The 20621-nt window shown below is 36.9% G+C and overlaps 1 protein-coding gene across 12 annotated transcripts in view; it reads left to right on the top strand.

Annotated features, from left to right (window-relative positions):
* PAN3 (poly(A) specific ribonuclease subunit PAN3) overlaps nt 1-20621 on the top strand; it is a 79440-nt gene that overhangs the window by 6293 nt on the left and 52526 nt on the right. For 6 of the 12 annotated variants that reach the window (XR_013180951.1, XR_013180952.1, XM_077173831.1 and 3 more), the window contains exons 2-5: nt 6815-6942; nt 15838-15904; nt 17909-17979; nt 20065-20127. Coding sequence is in view for 10 of the 12 variants with exons in the window: in XM_077173831.1 (XP_077029946.1) it covers nt 6815-6942; nt 15838-15904; nt 17909-17979; nt 20065-20127 (329 nt within the window). In the remaining 2 variants the exon portion in view is untranslated. Of the gene's footprint in view, nt 1-6814; nt 6943-7737; nt 7817-15837; nt 15905-17908; nt 17980-20064; nt 20128-20621 lie in introns of those variants that run through there. The other 6 variants (XM_077173836.1, XM_054628043.2, XM_077173835.1 and 3 more) reach the window with 4 other exon arrangements.

Below are 20621 nucleotides of genomic sequence, written 5' to 3'. Positions count from 1 at the left end.
GATTTTTTTTAGGTATTGCTGTAGGAGTGGGCCTTCAGGAATGATTTGAATGTCCAGAAAGTAGTGACTCTGAGGATTAGCTTAGAAAGGTTTCCATGTGTAAGGAACCAGCTAGAAGCACATTTAGACTGTTGTGGGTAAAGTGGGTAAGTGAGGCTAGGGTGAGAGGCACAAGCATTTCCTAAAAACCTCCAAAGCAGAAAAAATAATCTTGGTTGTGAGGCAGCTGATGAAAAGGGGTCAGTGCAGGGATTTAGATAGTAAGCTGATGTGCTGATGTTTTCCTGATTTGCTGCTTTCAAGTAAAGATGTTATGCTTTACGCCACCAGAAAAATGGTATGGTGAATCGCTGTGTGTGTATGGACGTGAGTTGAAAATGATCACACTCTTGCGTGTGTGTAGGCTGCATGAGTCTTTCAGTAGTTAAAAAAGTTCCAATCATGTGGTTGCCTTGTTTGATTCTCAAAGATATTTTGTGCTTAGAACTTGTATTTTTTAATTTGCTTTTTAACAGCCTTTTACTCCTGACCTTTTAAGAATTTGAGAATAGAGATATAGAAACGAAGCAAATATATATAAAAGTAGGAGCAGAGACCCACATTATACAGGTTGTTGTCAAACTGGTCATACAGTGTGTGATTTCTGTAGTTTATGGATAGTCTCTCAACTTCAGTTGGTCTGCTGCTGAGGCAAATGTCAGGAAGACTTTTCCTTTCTTTTGTGCATTCTCCCATCTGCTGTGAAAAATATCATTATGTTCTCTTCAGGTTATCTGCACATGCTTCATGCAAATTATTTTTATAAAAAGTTGAGTTTTAGTTGGAGGCTATTAAAATAAAAGTTTAAATGTTTGAAAAAATTGATGCAGTTTATTGAACAGTTCAATGCAATTTTTTAGGAATTGTAAAAGATCTTGGAGAGGGTAAAGCTATGGTATTAAGTAATTGTATCACTTTAAATTGCTGTTTCTGATAACAGAATAGTTCTGATTACTCTTTTGAGAAAGTATCAACTTTAATTTGTATTATCGCTGTGCTTTTGGATTTGGTCCATGAGGAGGAGTGCAGCTGCTCTGGACTCTGTAAAAAACTTTTACAGAGCAGAAGAATGGCACCTATGCTGTTTTTCTGCTTTCTTCAGATGCTTCACCTTCATCAGATGATTCTATGATACGTGAGGTATATAAAAAAAAAAAGACAGCCCAGCCATTTGCTATTATGGTAAAGATAGCTGTTTTCCTTTGCTTGCCCATGAATATCTCGTGGCATAGTGGGAGTGTTTGTAAATAAGGCAGGATTTCCCAAACTGTTTTGCTTCCTGTCTGCCTTTCAGCCAACTTGGTTCACTTGTGCTGTCCTCCCTCTGACTGCACTCTGTCACAGTGTCCTAACCCAGGCATGTGCTTTCATTTTTGCCTCTCATGCCTGGAAGCGTGGTTCATTTTCTTTGTCTGGTGCCTCTATTTCAGAGATTCCTAGTCTGTGTTTCAAAAGCATTGCATTAAATGAGAGAGGCATAAGAACAGTGGAGAATCCAGTTTCCCTAACAAGTTCCAAGTAGGAGCACTGTAGAGAAAATAGCACTGAGGCGTGCAAGTGAGGTTAGCACCAGCAGCACAGGATTTCCTGGTGTACAGAAATGTATGTGTCAGTACAAAAAGAAAAATGAGTGTAAGCTCCTCTGACACCTTGGTTCTTCTGGGTGACTAAAAGGACACAAATCTTAAATTACTTAGATAAGCTTTGTATAAATGTTTTATTGTTTTTGTCTCAATATTAGGATAGCTATCTCTGTAAATTCCTCTGGAGATATGGCACTGCAGTTTTTTACTGCTTTATATCTAGCTGAGATAACACCTTGTCCTTAGGATGCACATGTATGCAGTGAACCTATGATTCAGTTTACCAGCATGCAAAAAGTGCACTGTTGCTGTGCTGAGAGTTTAAATCAAGACAATATATAAACTTTTTACTTGGCCTAAAAATAATTGTACATTTAGGAAAAAAAAATACTAATAGCAAAATGAGTCATTTAAATCCATGTTTTATTACCTTGCCAGAAATCTTTAAAATGTTGTTTTGAAAATTGTCAGCTAAATCTGTTGTGGCCTTGCTTTACTCATTCACTTTAGAAGTAATATATTGCATTATTGGAAAGGATCCTTTCTTGTATTATGAACAATGTCGGAGATCATCAGTGCTGGTACTGGGTTCATAAAAGAAGTAGTCTAGGATAATGTAATATTTGTTTACTGGTTAGTGAAATCACAGAATGAAAGTATCACAGAATATTTTCAGTTAGTATTAGTGTTCTGACAGTGTTAGTGTTAGACAAGGCAAGCATTAAACTAAAATTCCCTGAAACTGACTCCTTCAGTTGAAGCACATGTGTTGTGTTTGCGGCAGTACTACTCAAGCACTTAAGCTGTGATGAGATACTTTGTTTCTGAAAAATGTCATTGTAATGAGTAAGGCAAAAGTAACTATCTAACTGTCTTTCTTTTTTTTTTTCCTGTCTGCATCTGGCAGGAAGCCTACTTTCTGCTAAAATTCTGTGGGAGAGGAATTATATAAGAAGATATTTATTTTTAATTGCAGTTGTCACATTAAGCTACAATGTTACTCACCAAGCAAGAAAAGTATTAGATAATGTGTATAAAAAGTAGAAAATTTTGTCTTAATTTCTCAAGATGTTCTATTTAATTTCTTTCCAGAATTGCCTGGATGTACCTTCTGTCTTGAATATTGATGGAATTCAGAAATTTGTTGTTTTCACACAGCTGCTTACATAACACGTTACCATTTTTTTTTCCCTCTGGATTCTTTGCTGTTTGCTTGTGCATCCGTCTTTACTCAGACCTGCCTGGTCAGCCTTTCTGCTTTTATAAGGAAGGTTTTGCTTCTGTCCAAGAAGAACCTGTATGGATAGTGCTGCTGCACAACAGAAAGGCTTATTCCTTTAACAAAAAAATAGCTAATTCAGGGTTTTCCTAAAATTGCCTAAACTTACTAAAGTTGTAATCAATGTCTTAAAAGAGAAAAGACAGACATGAGAAGTTCATTGGTATTTTAATTGCATGGTGTATGGAATGTTTTAAAGTGTTTGCTTTCAATTGTTCTATTGGAAAGATTGGGATGGATAAATCAAATACAGGGACTGATGTGAATAAGTAAACACATAAAAATAAAAACTTTATGAGGACTGGAGTTTTTTTTCCCCAGCCTAGGCTTCCACTTTCTTAATACCATACTGCTGGTGTGGTAAAGTGTGCCCACTTCTGCAGACCTTTTGTGGGTTGCTTATGATAAATAATTTTTCTCAATTTGTGGTCTTCAAGAAGCAAGTGAGAAGTTTTCTTTTGCTAAATGTTTGGCAGAAGGAGGAGAAAGTTGTCCGCTTCTCATAGAGAAGGCCAGGTGGCAAATACAGTAAAAATGCTTTGGCTGTTCAGGTATTTGCTGGGCTATCAGCAGTGTAAAAGCTGAATGTTCCTTTGAACACAAATGGAGTATGTATTGAACACTTTTTTTTTCACTCTATAAGTAATGCAAGAATTACTTTTTTTTGTCTTTTCTGCATGCTTAATTTTCTTGCTAATTGCTACAGGGAAGTCAGTTTAAGGAAGCTAGTATTGAATTTTCTTTTGAAGGCAATAGTTATACTTGCCACTTTTAGAGCATTCTGTTCTAAACCTGAGCTACTGCCAAGAAAACTGTCCTCAGCTCCAATGAGTGTACTTTTGCTGGTTTTCTTTTGATTGTTCCTGTGGAATATGGTTTCTTGTGCTCTGAGTCCCTCTGCTAGCAGTATGTTTCTAGACAGTTTGGAAGAGGACAATAAAAATCCTTGGTGTTGAAAGCCATTTTGAAGTTGCTATGGTACCAGTGGAATTGAGCACTGCGAAGGTGGGTCAGCACTGGAGTACAGCAATTTGTTGGAGTGGCACGAGGAGGCTGATTGGTGTGGCCAAACCATAGCACTTCAGTACAGAGATGATAAAAGGAAATGTTCTCGAGTAGCTTCTGCTGTTTGAAGTGCCCTGTTAGATATCACTGTGCCAATAGCCTAAATTGTAGCTTTGAGCAGCTTTAAGTGTCTTGGATAGGCTGGCGGAGCAAATAGCAGCAGTAGAAAGGCTGCAGTGTCAAAGATCCCAGCAGCAGCCTCAGCCTTGCTCAGCTCTGGGGTTGCTGCCGAAAGGCTGCTCCCGCCTGCAGCTTGACCTGCCTGGCACTGAGGGTGTTTCAGCCAGAGCAGGAGCAGAGCACCTGGTGCTGTATCTGTGCCCTGGCAAGGTTACTGTCACAGATTCAAGTGCTTTGTTTGGATATTGGGTGACTGAGCTGTACCACCTGTCTGGAGTTATTGCAGGACAGCTCTGGGGTTTCTCCGTGTAAGTTTTCATTTGCTTCTTCCCAGTTTGAAGGATTTTGTGCATTTAGCTGTATTTGCTCAAGGGAGAAATGAAGGTACCTGGATTCTCATGATGATTCTAGCATAGTGAGAAGCAGGAATAATAGTATTTTTCTTAATTCTCTAACAGAGCCTGAAGGATTTGGAAAGCTGATGGTGTCATCTGAGGGAGTATCTTGCTAGTTTGTTAAAAATTGGATAGACTCTATAATTTCAGGCAAAAGCATGAGATGAAGTAGCAGATATACTGCTGAAATTTTATAGTGTACCTTAAAATGACAGTTGTTCCTGAAAATAAAACAGTTTTCCTGGTCAGTCAAGGTGTAGCATAAAAACTGCAGGAGGTTTTGATAACCGCTGAAGTATAGGCAGAGAAAGCTATGTTGGAAATGTATTTTTAGATAAATAAAAACCACAGTTAAAACCTTGGATAATTTACAGGCAAACTGGACTGAAACTGCCTACAATTAGATATGGATTTGCTATCTTTTTTGTTTTCTGGTATGAATGAGTCCTAGTATTTTTTGTGATGCCAGAAAACCCTGTATAAGATGCTAACCTTGACAGCATAAGTTAGGGACTAACTGTAGCAGGAGGATGAGACAGTAATTGGCATTACTGCCGACATTACTATTTTCCGTAGTACAGCAGTTGAACTACAAAATACTTTTCCTAGACTTCTGAATGCGACTTTCCTAAATGAAGGCAAAAGAGGAACAGCCATTTAAAAGATGAATCCAAATAGTTTTGTCTTTTTTAGGGCTGTAGCAAGAGGACTTCTGAAGTTTCTATGTAGCTATTTCCTTAAAATTATGAAGGAGGAGCTAGAGCATAACTAGTGGAGGGAGTTTTATTTTCCTATTCTCTTAGGTAACTTGTAAAATTTTTGTAAAAAGAAGTAGCAATTCATTAATGCTTAGCATCTTTAAAGTTTCTTAGGTGTTTTCTTCAAACCTACAGAATGTACAAATAATATTCTCAATTTGGCAACAAAAGTTCAATAATCTTTTTCCCTTGCAAAACTGATGTTTATTGCCACTGAGATATTCCATTTATTTGGTCTCTCACATAGAGTTCTCCATTTGAACTGGTGTTGGTGTTACCCCCAGTGGGCTGATTCATGCAGCTCCAGTCTCAGGGGAGTGCAGCTGGACAGTGTTTCCTTTTGTCTGTGGTGTGCGTGCTACTCATCATCCTCTTCCAGACCTTCCTGTGGTTACATATGACTGTACTTCTTTTGTTGTTTCCTGTGCCTAGCACATGGAAATGGCTCACCAGGTTATGCAGTCTGTTTTGGAGGGAAAATTCCTGTTCTGTTGAAAATTGAGGGTTTATAGTATGCATTCCTTTAGCTGTGCCACTAAGTTGCATTTTATTTCCTTTGAGGATTAGGATCAGGAAGTCGTTTCCGGGTGTCACCACCTGGCTGCGAGTCCTCCCAGAAGTTCAAGTTGGATAGTTTGGTACAGGATGTTCCTCTGAGTTGGATGTGTGCCTTCCTACCTTGAAGCTACCCATTACTCATGCCTGTTGGCTCGCAGTGGCCTGGCCATACTGATGAGTGTCTTTATAATTTACTGTGGGTGCTTTTACAGAAGGTTCATTTGAACTGCAGCTTCCATACCATTGTAAATGCCTTTTTTTTTTTCCCTGTCAAAGTAATACCTGCTTGAGAGTTTTGTGTTAATTATGACAGCTTCTTGTTTTCTTTGTAACTTTTTAGTATTGAATTAATTTATATGTGGTTAAAGTTTTGTATGTCAGACCCTTGTTTCAGTGGGATGAATATCTCCTTGCATCTTTCACACTTGCTTTCAATCTAAAGGATTTTTTTGGCTACATTTCAGGAAATTGTTGCCTCTTAACAAAGAATGAGATGATGAAAATTGTCTTAAGCTCTTAAGGAAGCATTTAAAGTGTTTGTGCTTTAAAGGGTTTGAGACATTTTTAAGTGTGCATTTTCTATATGTTACCCTTTAAAAGAATCAGCACATCCAGTTCCAGACTCTACCTAACACATATATTTTCAAGAAGGGCATGCAAGAATACGGGTCTTCATAAAATAAGCTTGCCTTCTAGCTTTTTTAATGGATTTATTTTCTTTTTGATATCGTTATTGTCCTCGTTATTCTTGTTTCTAAAGTTCAGACTCATTGCTTTTCTGCATTTGTGCTGTAACTTCATGCTACAAATGCTCTCATTTAGTAGCTTCTTTCATTAACTTCCTTTTTCATGGTATGCACTATTTTGTTTTTGGTTGTTTTGCTGAGAAAACAGTAGTACCATATTCTATTCCCCTCTGGGAAAAAAAAAAATCTATACATATAATGGATAGTAGTGAATAAACCCATGGCTATGGAAACATTTTCTGAGGCATTTTTTTTTCTCTTTTCCTTTTAGTTCCCGGAATGGATGGTGGTGGGTTAGCTGATGCTAATCTAACGGATTCATACTTTAGCACCAGCTTCATTGGCGTTAATGGATTTGGAAGTCCTGCTGAAACCAAGTATCCCATGATGCAGGTAATAGCAGTGATTTGTGTAATGTTTCATTAGTTCGGGTGTTCTGGTGTTACACCAAAAAGGGAAAAGTGCTCAAGAGGCAGGACAGATGGAGCCTTCTGGAATGTATCATCTTGTATGATATACATATATATACAGAGTATATATTCACTTTAATTTTGCAAATGGAAATGAAACAGTATTACTGCTTTAAAATTAATTTGGTTTTATTTGCACTTACCTGAGCTGCTGTGTTGAACTTTGCTGCATACATTAATTCTGTGTTAGGTTTCTTTTCTGAATGTGACTTTCTAGATTTCCTTTTAGGCTCATAGCTTTTGATAGCCTTTTGCTAAATATATAAAATTCAGGTTTTAAAACTTTTCAAAGACCCCGAGTCATTGAAGGAAAATGTGAACTGTCAAACCTGAAATTACTAGGCAAAACTTTCAGAATTTGTCAACTCAGACTCTGGTGGTGGTATGTTGAATTCATATTTAAATCTTCTGAAATGTTTCCTTGTATTTATAGTGTTCTGTAGAGGTTGGCATAGGAACTCCCATGAGGTGGAATTTATTGTGTAGGTAGTATTATGGAAAATTTGCAACAAAAGTCTGTCATATTTAAAACCTAAATGAGTATCTACTGAATTAACACACAAAGTATTACAATAACTCCCTCGAAGTGTTACGCATTTTAAAAGAAGTACAGTCACTGAAAGAAGATGGTCTGTCCTGTAGTAAACAAAGCAACTTCTGGTAAATGAGAGAGTATGAGTCAAACAGTTCACACTGAGTCCTGACAACAACTCTCTTCTTTTATATCGAGGAAACTCACCTTGTGAGGTTACTTTGATCTCAATTGTGGCTGTATAATGGATTGAAAAATAACTCAGCAAAAGGTGGGAATTAATTAGGTGTGTTCCTTTTTTTTCTTTTGGTTGGTTGTTTGTTTGTTTTGTTTTTTTTTACTGCATGTTTTCAAGGAGACTGGATTTTCTTATTCGACAGAATTGCAGAAGTATGGAAATGTTTTCTTGACAATTATGCATGATTTAAAAAGAACAATTTTAACCTCTGATTCCAAAGTGTACTGAAGCTGGCAGTTACAAATTTTTGTATAACTGAGGTCCTATATTTTAACACAAAGTCATTATATTTTGTATCCTTAAACTGTATTCTACAGAAGCACTAGTGTCTTTCTAAACACTAGTTTTTAGGTATAACTGTTTCTTCTAGAAAGACAGACATGCAAGTAAGGTATGCATCTAACATGAATGCTCATGGGATTTTCAAATAGTTTACTAATGCCTGAGATTACAGTCAAGGCATTATTGTTTCTCTTTGAGAAGAAATCAGTGTGCCTCTTGCCCATTGGAGGACAAGGAAAATTACTTTGGAAGTAGGATTTTATTAGTGTTGAGAATGTGCTTACAGGCATCAAACTACAGTTTGAAAAGCATTCCTGTATTGATTTTTTTCCTTTGAATCCTGTAATTTAAGTTCTTGTTTACATGGGTAATGCTGTCTGTTTTGATTGTGTGTCAGCTTCTAGGTTAAGTACATACTGATAAAGTTTAGCCACGTGGAATGAGATTTTCTGTGTCATTCAGCCCTGTGGAGAACAAGGCAATGGAGAAATTTTAGTGGGTTTGACTTCAAATAATACTAGTTATTTATGATTTGGAATAGAGACTTTGAATCTGGTAGATTGGTTATTGTGTCAAGGATCTACCTCTTGCTTGCTTTCTCTGAAAATTTGCACAGATTTTGTCAATTGATTAAACCTTTGCAGAACTGGTTTTTATGGACCCACTGGAGACTTCCTAGATGTTAAATAATTTCCCAGAGATGTAATCTGCACTGGCAAGTTCTAGCTTGAGTACATTTTTGTAGTTGCAGCTCTGGCATAATCTAGGCCTTGACTGAACTCAGAGTAGGAACACTGATCAGCTTCATTTCCCTCTTTCCTTTTCCTCCCCTTCAGACTGAAGTAGCATGGAAGTGGATCTATATTTAATGAAAGAGCTGTATCTGTGTTAATTAGAGCAGAGGGGTGGGTAAGGGAAAAGAAACTTATACTGTGGGCTTTGAGAAGCTGAGCTGAAGATAAGTAAAGAAGAAACCAGGAAAGATTGAGCAAAGGGACTGAAGCAGAGAGGAGATCTTGGTGGGGCACTCACAGAATGGGGACTGGAATGGTAGAAATACAATACACAGAAACTGAAAACAAATTTTCATAATATAAAGGTGGGACAAAGTAGGGTGGAGAGAACAAATCCGTGTTCCTATTTCTCTCCAGGTTCTTGAATCAAACTGAAGATGCTAGAAGTTTAGTGTTCTGCCATCAATGAAACATCAGATGTCTACTGTAAAATAGTTCATTAACTCCCAGTTTTGCTTTTGCACATGGAAACATCAGTTCCATCTGAGTTACTTTGTCATCTCTGGTGAATCTGTGTAGTTCACAAATAGATGCATCAGTGATGCAGTGAGGCAAGCTCTTCTGCTAGTTTTTTAAAGCTGGGAAATTGCACAAACATGCAAAAAAACATACTAATAGAAAAACAGTAGTAAGATGCAGCAAGATGTTAGGAAATGGTAAGTTTAGGTTGCTATTGCAGCCTTGTGGTTATATTTAGAGGTCATAATGTTGTGTAATTTTTTTCAGTGGGAAAATTGTTAGTGGGACTTAGTCAGAGCACAAGATGTGTGGTACATCCATGTGTATTGAGCATCTGTTTGATATTTGATTAAATGGTCATCATATGGTTCTGTGCTTTATTCCTGCATGCTGTTTGCATCCTTGTGAAGACTCTTAGTTGGCAGTGCACTTTTGGGTACTATTACAATTATTCCATCAAACTTCATGTGGTGCTTTCTGTATGAAACAGAGAAGTAGTCTAGATTTTATGGATGCGTAGGATAAAAAAGGATGGCAAATTAAACAAACAAAACTGCAACAGTGCTGGCAAACAAGAGACCTGAGTTTTTGAAACTAATCTTTACAGTTGGAAGGTCAAGAATGCAACTAATGACCACCAGTAAAATACTTGGTTCAAGTTGCTTAACTGATCTCACTCTAGGAAGGATAGTAAATAGATCAGTCTCTTCAGGGTATTGCTCATTTCTGTTACCATGAAATAATCTTTCTGCTGTCCTTGTTTTATTCACTACATATCTCTCAACATAATCGTCAGACATTCAATTGATGAGTTGTCTTGACCATTCCTATCTAATCTCCAGAATATGTTTGTCACGTGCAGGGCATAAAACAGGTTTGTTAAAAAGCATGTGTTTGGTTTATCATAATGCATATATAATAGAATCAGACTGCATCAAGTAAAGCTATATCAAAGTTTGCAGTTACCACATTTTTGTGTGCAGTGCCTGTGCTCTCAGATTCAGTGTTAAGTAAGCAGCAGAAGGGAAGAAAGTGGATTATATCATGATGAATTGGGAGTGGATGTGCTGCTTTGACCATAAATAATGTAGATGCATAGTTGTCAACATTTCTGTAGAATGGCTATTTCTGACTTTCAGATTTCATTTATATCTGTGGAAGAATGTTTTACAAGATCTTGAACATATTGTTGGGCTTACATTAGTGATGAAGATGCAGTTAATGGCAATACTCTCTTTGCAGTGGGGAAAACAGAGTAAAAGTATGTGGTACAGCTCAAAAGAGGCAGGATTTTTGAAGTGACTGTAATTCTTCCATTTTCTTCCTTTCTGAAAAATACCTCTTTGCCTCATCCTTCCACTCCTCTTACTTCAAAGGTCTTTGCTGTTGGTCAACATTTCATTGCCCCCATCATCTTCTGTTGTTACTTAGTTTCCTATTGACTAATAGTCTTCTGTCCTCATTGGTTTGTGTTTTTCCATAAGACTGTTTGTTTCACGTCTCTTCTTCCCTGAATCTGCATATGCTTTCATACACTATATTAACAGTTTTGTTTTCCATCTTATCAAACCACTTTTTTTCTGTTTTCCCCTTCTCTCAGTGATACTAACTGACTGCAGAGCAAGCCTGTGCAACACATGGTCCACAGGCTGCATGCTGTCCTCAAAGCTGTTTTTTTTCTTTTTGCCATAGCAGCAGCTGCCAAGAGACAGTCAGAGGTGTGGTTCAAAAAGCAGCTCACTGCTTTTGGCTTTCCCAGCAGTGAAGAGGCAGGAGCTGGCTGGCTGGGATGCCTCTAATGCTTGGCTGTTTGCTCAGTGCATGCCACTTTGTTGGCTGGTGTCGCTGTTCCTCTGGCATTAGTGCTGCCCTTTGACTAACTCGACCAAAGATGCAGGTGGTGTGGAAAGAAGCTTTAATTATACTGTGTTGGGCTGTTCAAAGGCTGTTATAGCAGGATGAGGCAAAGAAGTATCTTGATGTTAAAACTTTTAACATTTTATTAGAACTGAGCAGCTTGGTTGTAAGAGCATAAAAGAGTAGAAGGTGCCTTCATCCATGTTGCTTCACAGGAGTCTGGTTTTCTTTATTTTGATGGGATGAGATTTATAACTACATGGATTCCATTGGATTGCAGGTTATGTAGAAAGGAAGAATCTTAAGTTCTCAGTAAATCATCCTAATTGAAATAGGAGGGGAGTAACAGTCTTCAGCATTAAAATTGACAAGGCCAAGCAATGGAAAATTGGTTTTGCTTGCTTTCATCATGCAAATGTTGGTGTACTAAGCATTCTTGAATAGCCTGAGAAGTAGCAACCATGCTTACTTCAAAGCCTTGCAGCTGAATAAACACAAAGACCTTTGTTGCCATTGCTGCATCTGCCAAGTCGAGTAATAAAACTCTCCTTATAGCACAGAAGCTTGTAAATGTCTTCAGTTTTAACTGTTGAGAGCTGAGTGGAAATACAGATGTGCTATTTTAAATATAAAATGATGCTGTTGTTTTCATAATGCTTTCTGAAGAAATCCAGTTGCTTTTGTTTCAGCAGTTGAGTGGGTCATTCTGTAGATGGTGTCATGTGTGCTAACTGTCAAAGACAGGTTTTAGATTTTTTAAAAAGAAAAGCAAAAGATATCACCCTGTGTAGGTCACAGAATCTGACAACTAAACAATGTCATAGCCAAACAAATAAATCTTAATCTTTTGCAGAATGACTGTTTGTACTCCAACCTTATTCTGAAAATTATAAAGAAATATTCTGAAATACAATTCCAGTAAAACAGTAGTAAGATGAAGAGACTAGATTGTGACATACTGCAGAATATTTTGAGGTGGTATGCTTAGCACTGTGGAATGACCATTAGGAAAATCCTTACTTTTTCAGGATTAGGGCATGGAATATAGAGAAAAAGAGGAATAAATATAATCTCTTACATATTTTGGAGAAAAGAAATGGCAGAGAAAAAAAAGGAAAACCAGTCACTTCAAGATAAGTGTTATAAGCTATGTAAAACTAGATCTAATTGTCTGCATCAAAGTTTTATTCATGCTTTATCTTGATGAGAACTTTGTAATATACACTTGAGGGAGATGAAAGTAAAGCAAATTTGCCTGAAGTGCAGCTATAATCTTGGGGTTTGTTACTGAGTATTGAAGGGTGGAGGCAAGGTGGTGTGTTCCTTTTAGAAGGTGGGAATGTTTGTTGTAACATTTCTTTTCTTATATACTGCACAGAGGAAGTGGACTGCCTGAAGTAGAACATTGCTAAAAGGTCAGGGGTGGTGATCCTTCCCTTCTGTCCAGCAGTGGTGAAGTCACACGTGGAGTGCTGGGCTTCTCAGTACATTAGAGACAGGGATATATTGAAAAGAGTCCAGTGAAGGGTCACAAAGAGGATGTGGGTACTGGAGCATCCCTCCTGTGAGGGAAAGCTAAAACAGAAACAAATTCCTTTAAAGGGAGAAGGGCAGGACATAAGCCAGCCATCCTAGTTGAATTTTGAGTACTGTTTAAAGAACCTCAGCAAATCATAGCAATAGGCAGGCAGAGAAAAGAAGTTTGTGGAACTGAGTGTTTTACTTGGTTATCAGAAAGTTGTCTTTCTATATTAGCTTCCATATGATAAAAGCTCTGATGTAGTAAAACAGTCTGAAGTTCTCATATGTGTATGCTTATATTCTCTGTCAGGCTTAATATTTAATTTTCTTCCTTGTTAATGGTTGCTTTTGCCTTTCTGGAGCTTTCATCCCTTGGCTTGAGGTGCTTACAATCTTGAAATTGAGTTTGTATGAAAAATAGTTCAATGTCATTAGAAGAGGTTGATAAGTGTTACTTAAAATCAAAGCTGCCTTCAGGAAAACACAACAAACAGCACTTGTGTGTTCTTCTAATTCTTTTTTTTTCTTTCAAGACCTTTTTGGTAAAAATGACATACAGGAGTAGCCTTCAGACTAAATGCATTTGGGTGGTGGCAGAAATCTTAATATTAAAACAGATTAAAAAGCCTTTACTGATTACGTGCAGGTCTTCTATGAATAATGTTAAGGTAAGAAGCTTGTGCAGGTGTAGTAAAAGTGAGCAAAATGAAAAATTCATGAATGTGATGGAGGTTTCTAACTATTCAAGGTGCAGGTTACAAGCAGTTGTTAAGGCAAGGGCTGCCCAAGCTTTGGTTTTTCAGAAACTTTGTGTGTGTAAGATATGTTTGCACCTTGAATGGGAACTTGACTTTGTAAAAGCACAGCTGATGCTCACAGGTTTGGGTTGCACTACGCTTTCAGAATCCAGAACAATATGCTCTGTTGCAGTCTGCCTTGTGTGCCCTGTATGTTCTCAGTGATTGTGTCAGCACAGGTTTTCATCATCGCAGGCTCCTGTTCCCATTGAAAGTCTGTTGGCTGAATATTTAACTCCTGTACCTGAGGATGGTGAATATTGATGGAATAAAAGTACTTTGTTCCATGTTTAATCTATGCATTTAACCAGCTTTGATACCAGCACAGTTCTCAATGTCATATTTATTCTTGTTTCAAGAAATCATGACCTTTTGCAATAAAATTATTATTAAATGTGGTATTATAAGTGGACATTAATACTATTTTTATCTTCACCTGCACAAATCTTGTGCAAATCTGAAAGGTTCCCTTTAGGAAATTTCTTCTTAAACCCCTTGTTTTTATGAGGATCAGTGTGGATGTCTCAAATGCCAAAAAAACCCATGCATAATAGGGATGCTTTTAAAATATTTGTGACAAACTATTCAACTTCTATCCATTGCTTAGGAAGGGAATATGATGTATGATTATTTGAGCTACTATAATATTTTGGTGTATGTTTATTCTTACTTTGATGATTGTGAGCAATTGGATGAGTGTCCTTGAATTTGAGCGAAGTTTGTCAATTTAGTGTGTGTCTCTCAAAGCAGTACCTTGTTTTGTAAAAAATAAGTTGACGTTGTTGCGCTAGACCCATGCCTTTTGTGTATAGAATTGTTTATCACTTAAGCAGTTAGTGATATATGTATTGTGTCAGGTCAGTATGTTTAGGAGAAAGAGACAGGTGACATCAAAATACAGAAAGAGCACGTAGCAAACAGCTTGCTTGAAGTCTTGAAAAAGTTGCAGGTTTATGTGCTATTTATGTGTTGTAAGCATTCCACATAAAAGCTACTTTACACCATCTATTCTTTTAGATACAGGTTTTAAAAGCAGCAGCTCCTGGAGATGTTTTCAGTGCTCTGAAAACTGCAAGTGATGGGAGTCTTGAATTGCAGTAGGTTTACAGTTCTACCATAATGGATAGCACTCCTGCTTCTATTGGTTGTCCTCTGTTCTTACCAAAATTACTCCAGAATGTTGATCTTTGTGGTCAACAATTAGATGAAATGGCACTGAAGTATAACATAGTAAGCTTCCTGCCCCTTGCCACCAACATTGAGACTGGCTATGGAGAAATATAACTGTAAAGAGCAGCTCCAGTGACCAGTTCTGAGTCAGTCTGTGTCTAGACTACTAAATGAAACATGCCTGGAAACTTTCCTTGATGCTCAGGGCCAGCTGGCACAAAAGGGCCTGTTTGTGCTGGTGTGTGCTCACCCACTAAAGCAGAGTCTGCATGCAAACCATCAATTTGAAGGGTTCTCAAACCTTTTCACTGCTGAATAGTGCCTGGAAATTGGCTGGGAGACTCTGGGTTGATGTGGGCCAAAAGCATGCCAGGGAGTATTTTAACAAATTAGTAGTTGTCTCTCTCAGTGATCAAGAACACTTCCTGACCTTGCCTTCCTTTTCTTCTCACACTTTTTCTTCCTGTTGGGGAGCTGGTGAAAGAAAGGTGAAAGAATAAGCAGGAGTAAGAAGACACTTTAAAACTTCTCTATGAAAGAAGCAGTAGCTCTTACAGCAGCACTGCTTCACTTTAGTCCAGTTTGTTGCTGGCTGATATCTCTAAAGGAATGCAGGAGAATCAAGTGGAACCTAGGAGGACTGTTAAAAGGGTTTCAGATGTCCTGCTGACTTGGAGGAATCAGATGTTTTGCTGAATGATCTCAAAAGGTTCTTTTATTTTAAAAAAAGAGTCTATCAAATATTTAAGTATTTTTCACTGGAGAAGTTTCATGTCATGGTGATAGTATTTTAAAGGGAGTAGTTGTTTCAGGAGTGCAGTGTGAAAGACTGTTTTAAGGAGATAAGTAATTGTCTTATCTAATGTTTTCACAACATGCGGGAAGAGAACCATAGGCTTGGTTGACCCTCCTCATTTAGAAGAAATTAATGAAGATAGTGTTTTGTTTGAATATACAGTAACTTTTGGTTTGCATTTCTGTTGTGCAAAATCCTTTATTTTACTAAACATTTTTGTCAATTACAAGTCTGTTTGCTTAGTGTATTTACTAAATGGGGAATGAGCACAAGTTTCATAGGCTATCCTTAAAACTTTCTAAAGGTCATGCCCATTGCCCTCACTTAATCTGTTAAGGCTTCATTTTACATGTATGCTTTCATATTTTGTTTTTACAGAGGATGACAAATAGCAGCAGCTCCCCTAGCCTTCTCAATGACAGTGCCAAGCAGTATGCAGGCCATGGTAAGTATGTTTCAAGTAATACATATAAAAGTATGTTGGCAAATTTGAGAGATTCACAAAACTGAGGCTTAAGGGAGTGCTACTTGTTCTCGGATTTTGAGATACAGCAAAACTTTATTTTTTAACGATGGTGTAATGAACTCATAAATTTTTAGCTTTCTCTTTGCTGTAGGGGAAAAACTTAGTCATTATCAGTCTTGTCACTTCAAGTGAAGTGTTAGTTTGGATATCCACTGTAAAACACTGATAGCTTAAGCATTTATGTTGCTTCACCATAGTATCCCTTTTTATGATACTTCTTGGGTAAGTTACTGTGTGGGATTAGTGTACAGGTGTTTTCTGTTAAATTTAGGGTGTGTGGATTTTGTGAAATGTCACATAACTGCTGATTTTAAATAGCTATTCAGTTTTGTCTTGCAGGCAGTACTTTGCCTCTTATAATTTTTTTCCTTGCTATAGGAACATGTTTTATATACATGGTTTTCAGCTGAAGAGAATGTCTTGATAGTGGAGGCCTATGTACTCGCTAAATTATTGTGGAGGCTGTATTGAGCTTTGTAATGTGCTCTTCAGAATCACTACAGATTATTTCAGCTGTAGCTGCTAAATTAAGTTCTTTAAAGAAGAGGGTACTGCTCCCTTATGGCAAGGACATACATTTAAAATGAATTTCTGCTTTGAGAATTACTGTGTAAATTATGCTAGAACTCCATTTGCATGTCTGACCCTGCAGCTAGTGTACTTACTAGGATTATAATTTAGGCATGGTAGTAACTACTATAAAATGAACTTTCTTGAAAGACAAAATTTGCGGGTATTTTCTAGTTTTTTCTTCTTAGTTTATTTCCAGTAGGCTTTGAGGTTGACTCTGCTTCTTTTGTCCCACTGAACAATTAGCTATTCAAGGCAGTGGAGGTCTCCAGTTCTAAATGCAGTCAGAGTTTGACTGTGACAGGCCAAATAGTAATGGTGATGCATGTCAAAGAGAGAAACCACACCAACTTTTAGAAACCATTTTAAATTTTGTCATATCTCAGATCCTTCTCCCTCCCTCTCCCTGGCTCTGCCAAGCAGTGCTTCATTTGTAGAATTGCCCTTTTAGGGAATACTTATTGTTGAACAAATGCAAGATAAATTCTCTGTAAGAATTTAATGTTGAAGAAAGTGTTTCATCAAAACACCAATGTTTACAGCTGGCAGTCATCTGCCAATTTGACAGTTTTAGCCACGTAGTTTGGAGTTTTAAGTTGCATCTGTGAATGTTATACAGTTTGTGATATTTCAACTCGGAAGAGATGGATAGGAACAAAGAAAAAGCAATAAAAAGTTAATGGAATGTGGGCTTCTGCTATCCTTGATTCTGATTTAAATTTGATGTGCAGAACAGTGACAGGACAAGCAATAGTCACATCATTATTTATAAGATCTGTTAAACAGAAGATTGCTAATTTCAGGTAACTGGAGATCATAGAATCATAGGATCTTTTATGCTGGAAACGACTTTTTAAGATCCAGTCCAACTGTTATCCCAGCGCTGCCAAGTGCACTGCTAAAGCTTTCCCTCAGTACTACATTTACACAATGCCCCTAGGGATGGTGACTCATGCACTTGCCCTGGGCAACCTCTTCCAATTCTTGTCAGGCCTTTCAGAGGATCTCCCGGTGAATTGGAAACGTTACAGTGTATCATCTACAGGGTTAAAAATGACATGCAAATGTAAGGAGCACTTAGAACAGCTTTTCTGATCAGATGAAGGCTGTGAAATGTTAGGTGGCCTTTAAATAGTGTCAACAGCAATTAAACATACTGAATTCTCTTAATGAGCACCATTTCAATTAAGCAGTTGCACAGAATCTAATAAATGCTGGGAGTTTTAGCAGTGTGATTGCTAAACTTAGCTTTGTCAAAAGGATTTTTTCCATACAGAAATAAGTTAAAAAATAAAAAATTTCTTTTAGTAGTGTATATATATGTAACACCTTGGTTTTACATTGGTTTTATAGATCCACTAACTTCACCAAATTCATCCTTGTTTAATGACTTTGCTGCCCTCAGCGTATCTCAAAGGAGGAAGGTAGGCAACAACTAAATCATAAGTAGCCTATTTATGTATGAGTTGACAGGGAAGAAGATCTGGAATAACTTGAAATACTGCATGAAATAAGGATCATTCTTCTGATGTTACTAGATTTATTTTAATGTGTTGCTGCTGATATAAATAAGATCTTACTACTTCATTTTTGCTACATCAGATCAGACTGGTGCTGCTGATAAGAAATACTCCAGGCACTTGTAAAGTGAAGTTTATAGAATATGAAACTTAGTATGTAGCCCATTGAATTTGAAAACAAATTATTTTTATTCTAGTGAGGGACATGTGATCTGCAAGCCTTTATGGGAGCAAGTTCAGAATACGTTAAGAATCAATTCTCCCATTTATTTGTACATAATGTGATAATAATTAACAGTTGGAAATGCATTTAGGTTAAAAGACACTGTTATCATTGGGAAGTGAGGGTTTGGGTTTTTTTTCCATCCCTCTAATTTGTATTGAGAAATCTTTCTTTTGCTGAGGGCTAGGCAGCATCTTCAAACATCTTGGACCTGCAGCTGTGCAAGTTGTGGTGTTTTCCAGCTATACACTCAGAGGCTGAAATAAGAGACAAAAATTTGATTACGTGAGAGTTTTGTCTCATTTTCATGAACTGCCGCTTACCAAAACCAGACATTATCTTATCCCAACCAATTATTAAGTTTTATTTTCACTGATGACTTTCATGTTCTCTACTTATTAGCCACATTATCCTCAGCTTTCATGTAGTAAATAATGAAAGCAAGCTACATCAGTATGTTCTGTATTACTCCTGCAGGTGAAGATTGAGCTTAAAGATAATTGCTATAGTTGGTCCATCACACTATTTTTTAAATATAAATGGTGTTGTTGAACATTAATTTTCTAATATTATGATGTCTCCAAACTACATGGAATATCTGCATTGCTCTTTTCCTTAATGCCAGTACAGTGTGCTGAAAGTTGGATGTAAAAAACCAAAAATGTGTTGCTTATCCACTTGCCAAGGCTGGTAAAAATGAAAAATAATTGTACATTCCTCCTTAACACAGGCATTGAGAGCCAATATATACACATGTGTATGTATATGCCTGGGTGTAAATTTTTGCTTATGTATGAACCACATGCACCAAAGAAAACAAGCGGAAACGGAAGTATTGCAAGAATGACCACTGTCTCTAAAAATACTTTGAAGTTAAGCAGTACAAAGTGAAAACAAACCAATGAATGTTTGCTTGTAAAACACAAATACCTCAAAACTCAAATAGTATTTCGCAGTGCTTTCTGACTTAATGCATTCTTTCCTCAAGAAAAAGAAGCAAATTAAGGCACTGGCTGCTAAAATAGTATTAAGAGTAAGTTTTAGCGGTGAAATTTATGAACTTGGTTTTTTTTTTTAGTTAGCATTTCAGCTATAACTGGCATTAATTGAAGGAGGTTTGTATTTTTCTTTGCATATTAAAGAATATTTATTTTTGTTATGACTGCTATTTTGTAACGTATTCTTGTATTAAAGGTTGTTAAGTACTAATAATGGGGAAGTTTTGATAAAATACTACTTGAGCTGTGTAAATCTAGGCATCCAGGCTCCCTCTATAGTCAGCACAGGGAGATGAGTAGTTTAAAGAAACATTCAGCTTTCTCTGAGAAAAAGTCTTTGGAAATGACTGGATGTTGGTGATTGCTTTAAGTGGACAAAAATTTATGGCTAAAGTTATGAGAAATTAATAAGTTTTGTGACAGACTTTTGCTGCCAGTCAATACATTGCAAGTAGTTACAATGTAGTTTTTATATATTTTTAGTATTTTTATTACAATATTCAAATTATCTGAAGTGATTTCCTTAAAAGCACTAAACACATGAGAGCCAGGTATTTAAAACCTTGTGTGATTCCCCTCTACCCCATTAACTGGAGTTTGTTTAGAGCTCGAACAATGGGGTTTATTAGGCCAGTGCTTGGTGCCTGCTGTATAAAGGGAGCCTTGGTGACTAGTTCAAATGTATGTCTTTACAACATCTACTGTTTGAAAAAGTCTCCATTATCTTACTAAGAGCCCAAGTCTAAGGTTTTGTTTGTTCTGAACTAGCTGGCAAAACCAGCATTTCCTTCGTTTATCACTGACTTGGAGGACAGATATAATACAGTCTTGGTAAGTGAATAAAGAACAATTGCTTTCCTTTAAAAATATCGCCATTCTGACTTGTAATATTTTGAAGTATGAAGTTATTTGGAACTATGTAAAAACTGCACGCTTGTGTTGTGTAAAACTGAATAGTTTCTGTAAAAGCATGTACTATGTAGTTCTGTTAAAGCAAGTTTATTGTCTCTGGATATTGCTGATCATGTTATGCTGGCAGCCCTTTAATAATGGGCAAGCATATGGAGAAATATTCGAGATCAATAAAATACTAAACATAAGTTGATGATTGTAATTCTGAATATCCTTACTTTTTAATTAGGCAGTATTTTTGAAGCTAGTTAATATGACTGAGCTGTTTAATTTGCTTTTGATTATTTGATGTTTAGAGCTATTCTACTTTCTGTTCAAAAAGTAAACATAGTCCTTGAATTTTTATGAACATTCTCGAGATAATTATCTCTGTTTAGAAATTATTAAACTGCATTTCAATTTTAGATTTCAGG

The sequence above is a fragment of the Agelaius phoeniceus genome, chromosome 2 (genome assembly GCF_051311805.1).
Source record: "Agelaius phoeniceus isolate bAgePho1 chromosome 2, bAgePho1.hap1, whole genome shotgun sequence".
NCBI lineage: Eukaryota > Metazoa > Chordata > Aves > Passeriformes > Icteridae > Agelaius > Agelaius phoeniceus.
This window is presented reverse-complemented; position numbering and strand designations above follow the sequence as displayed.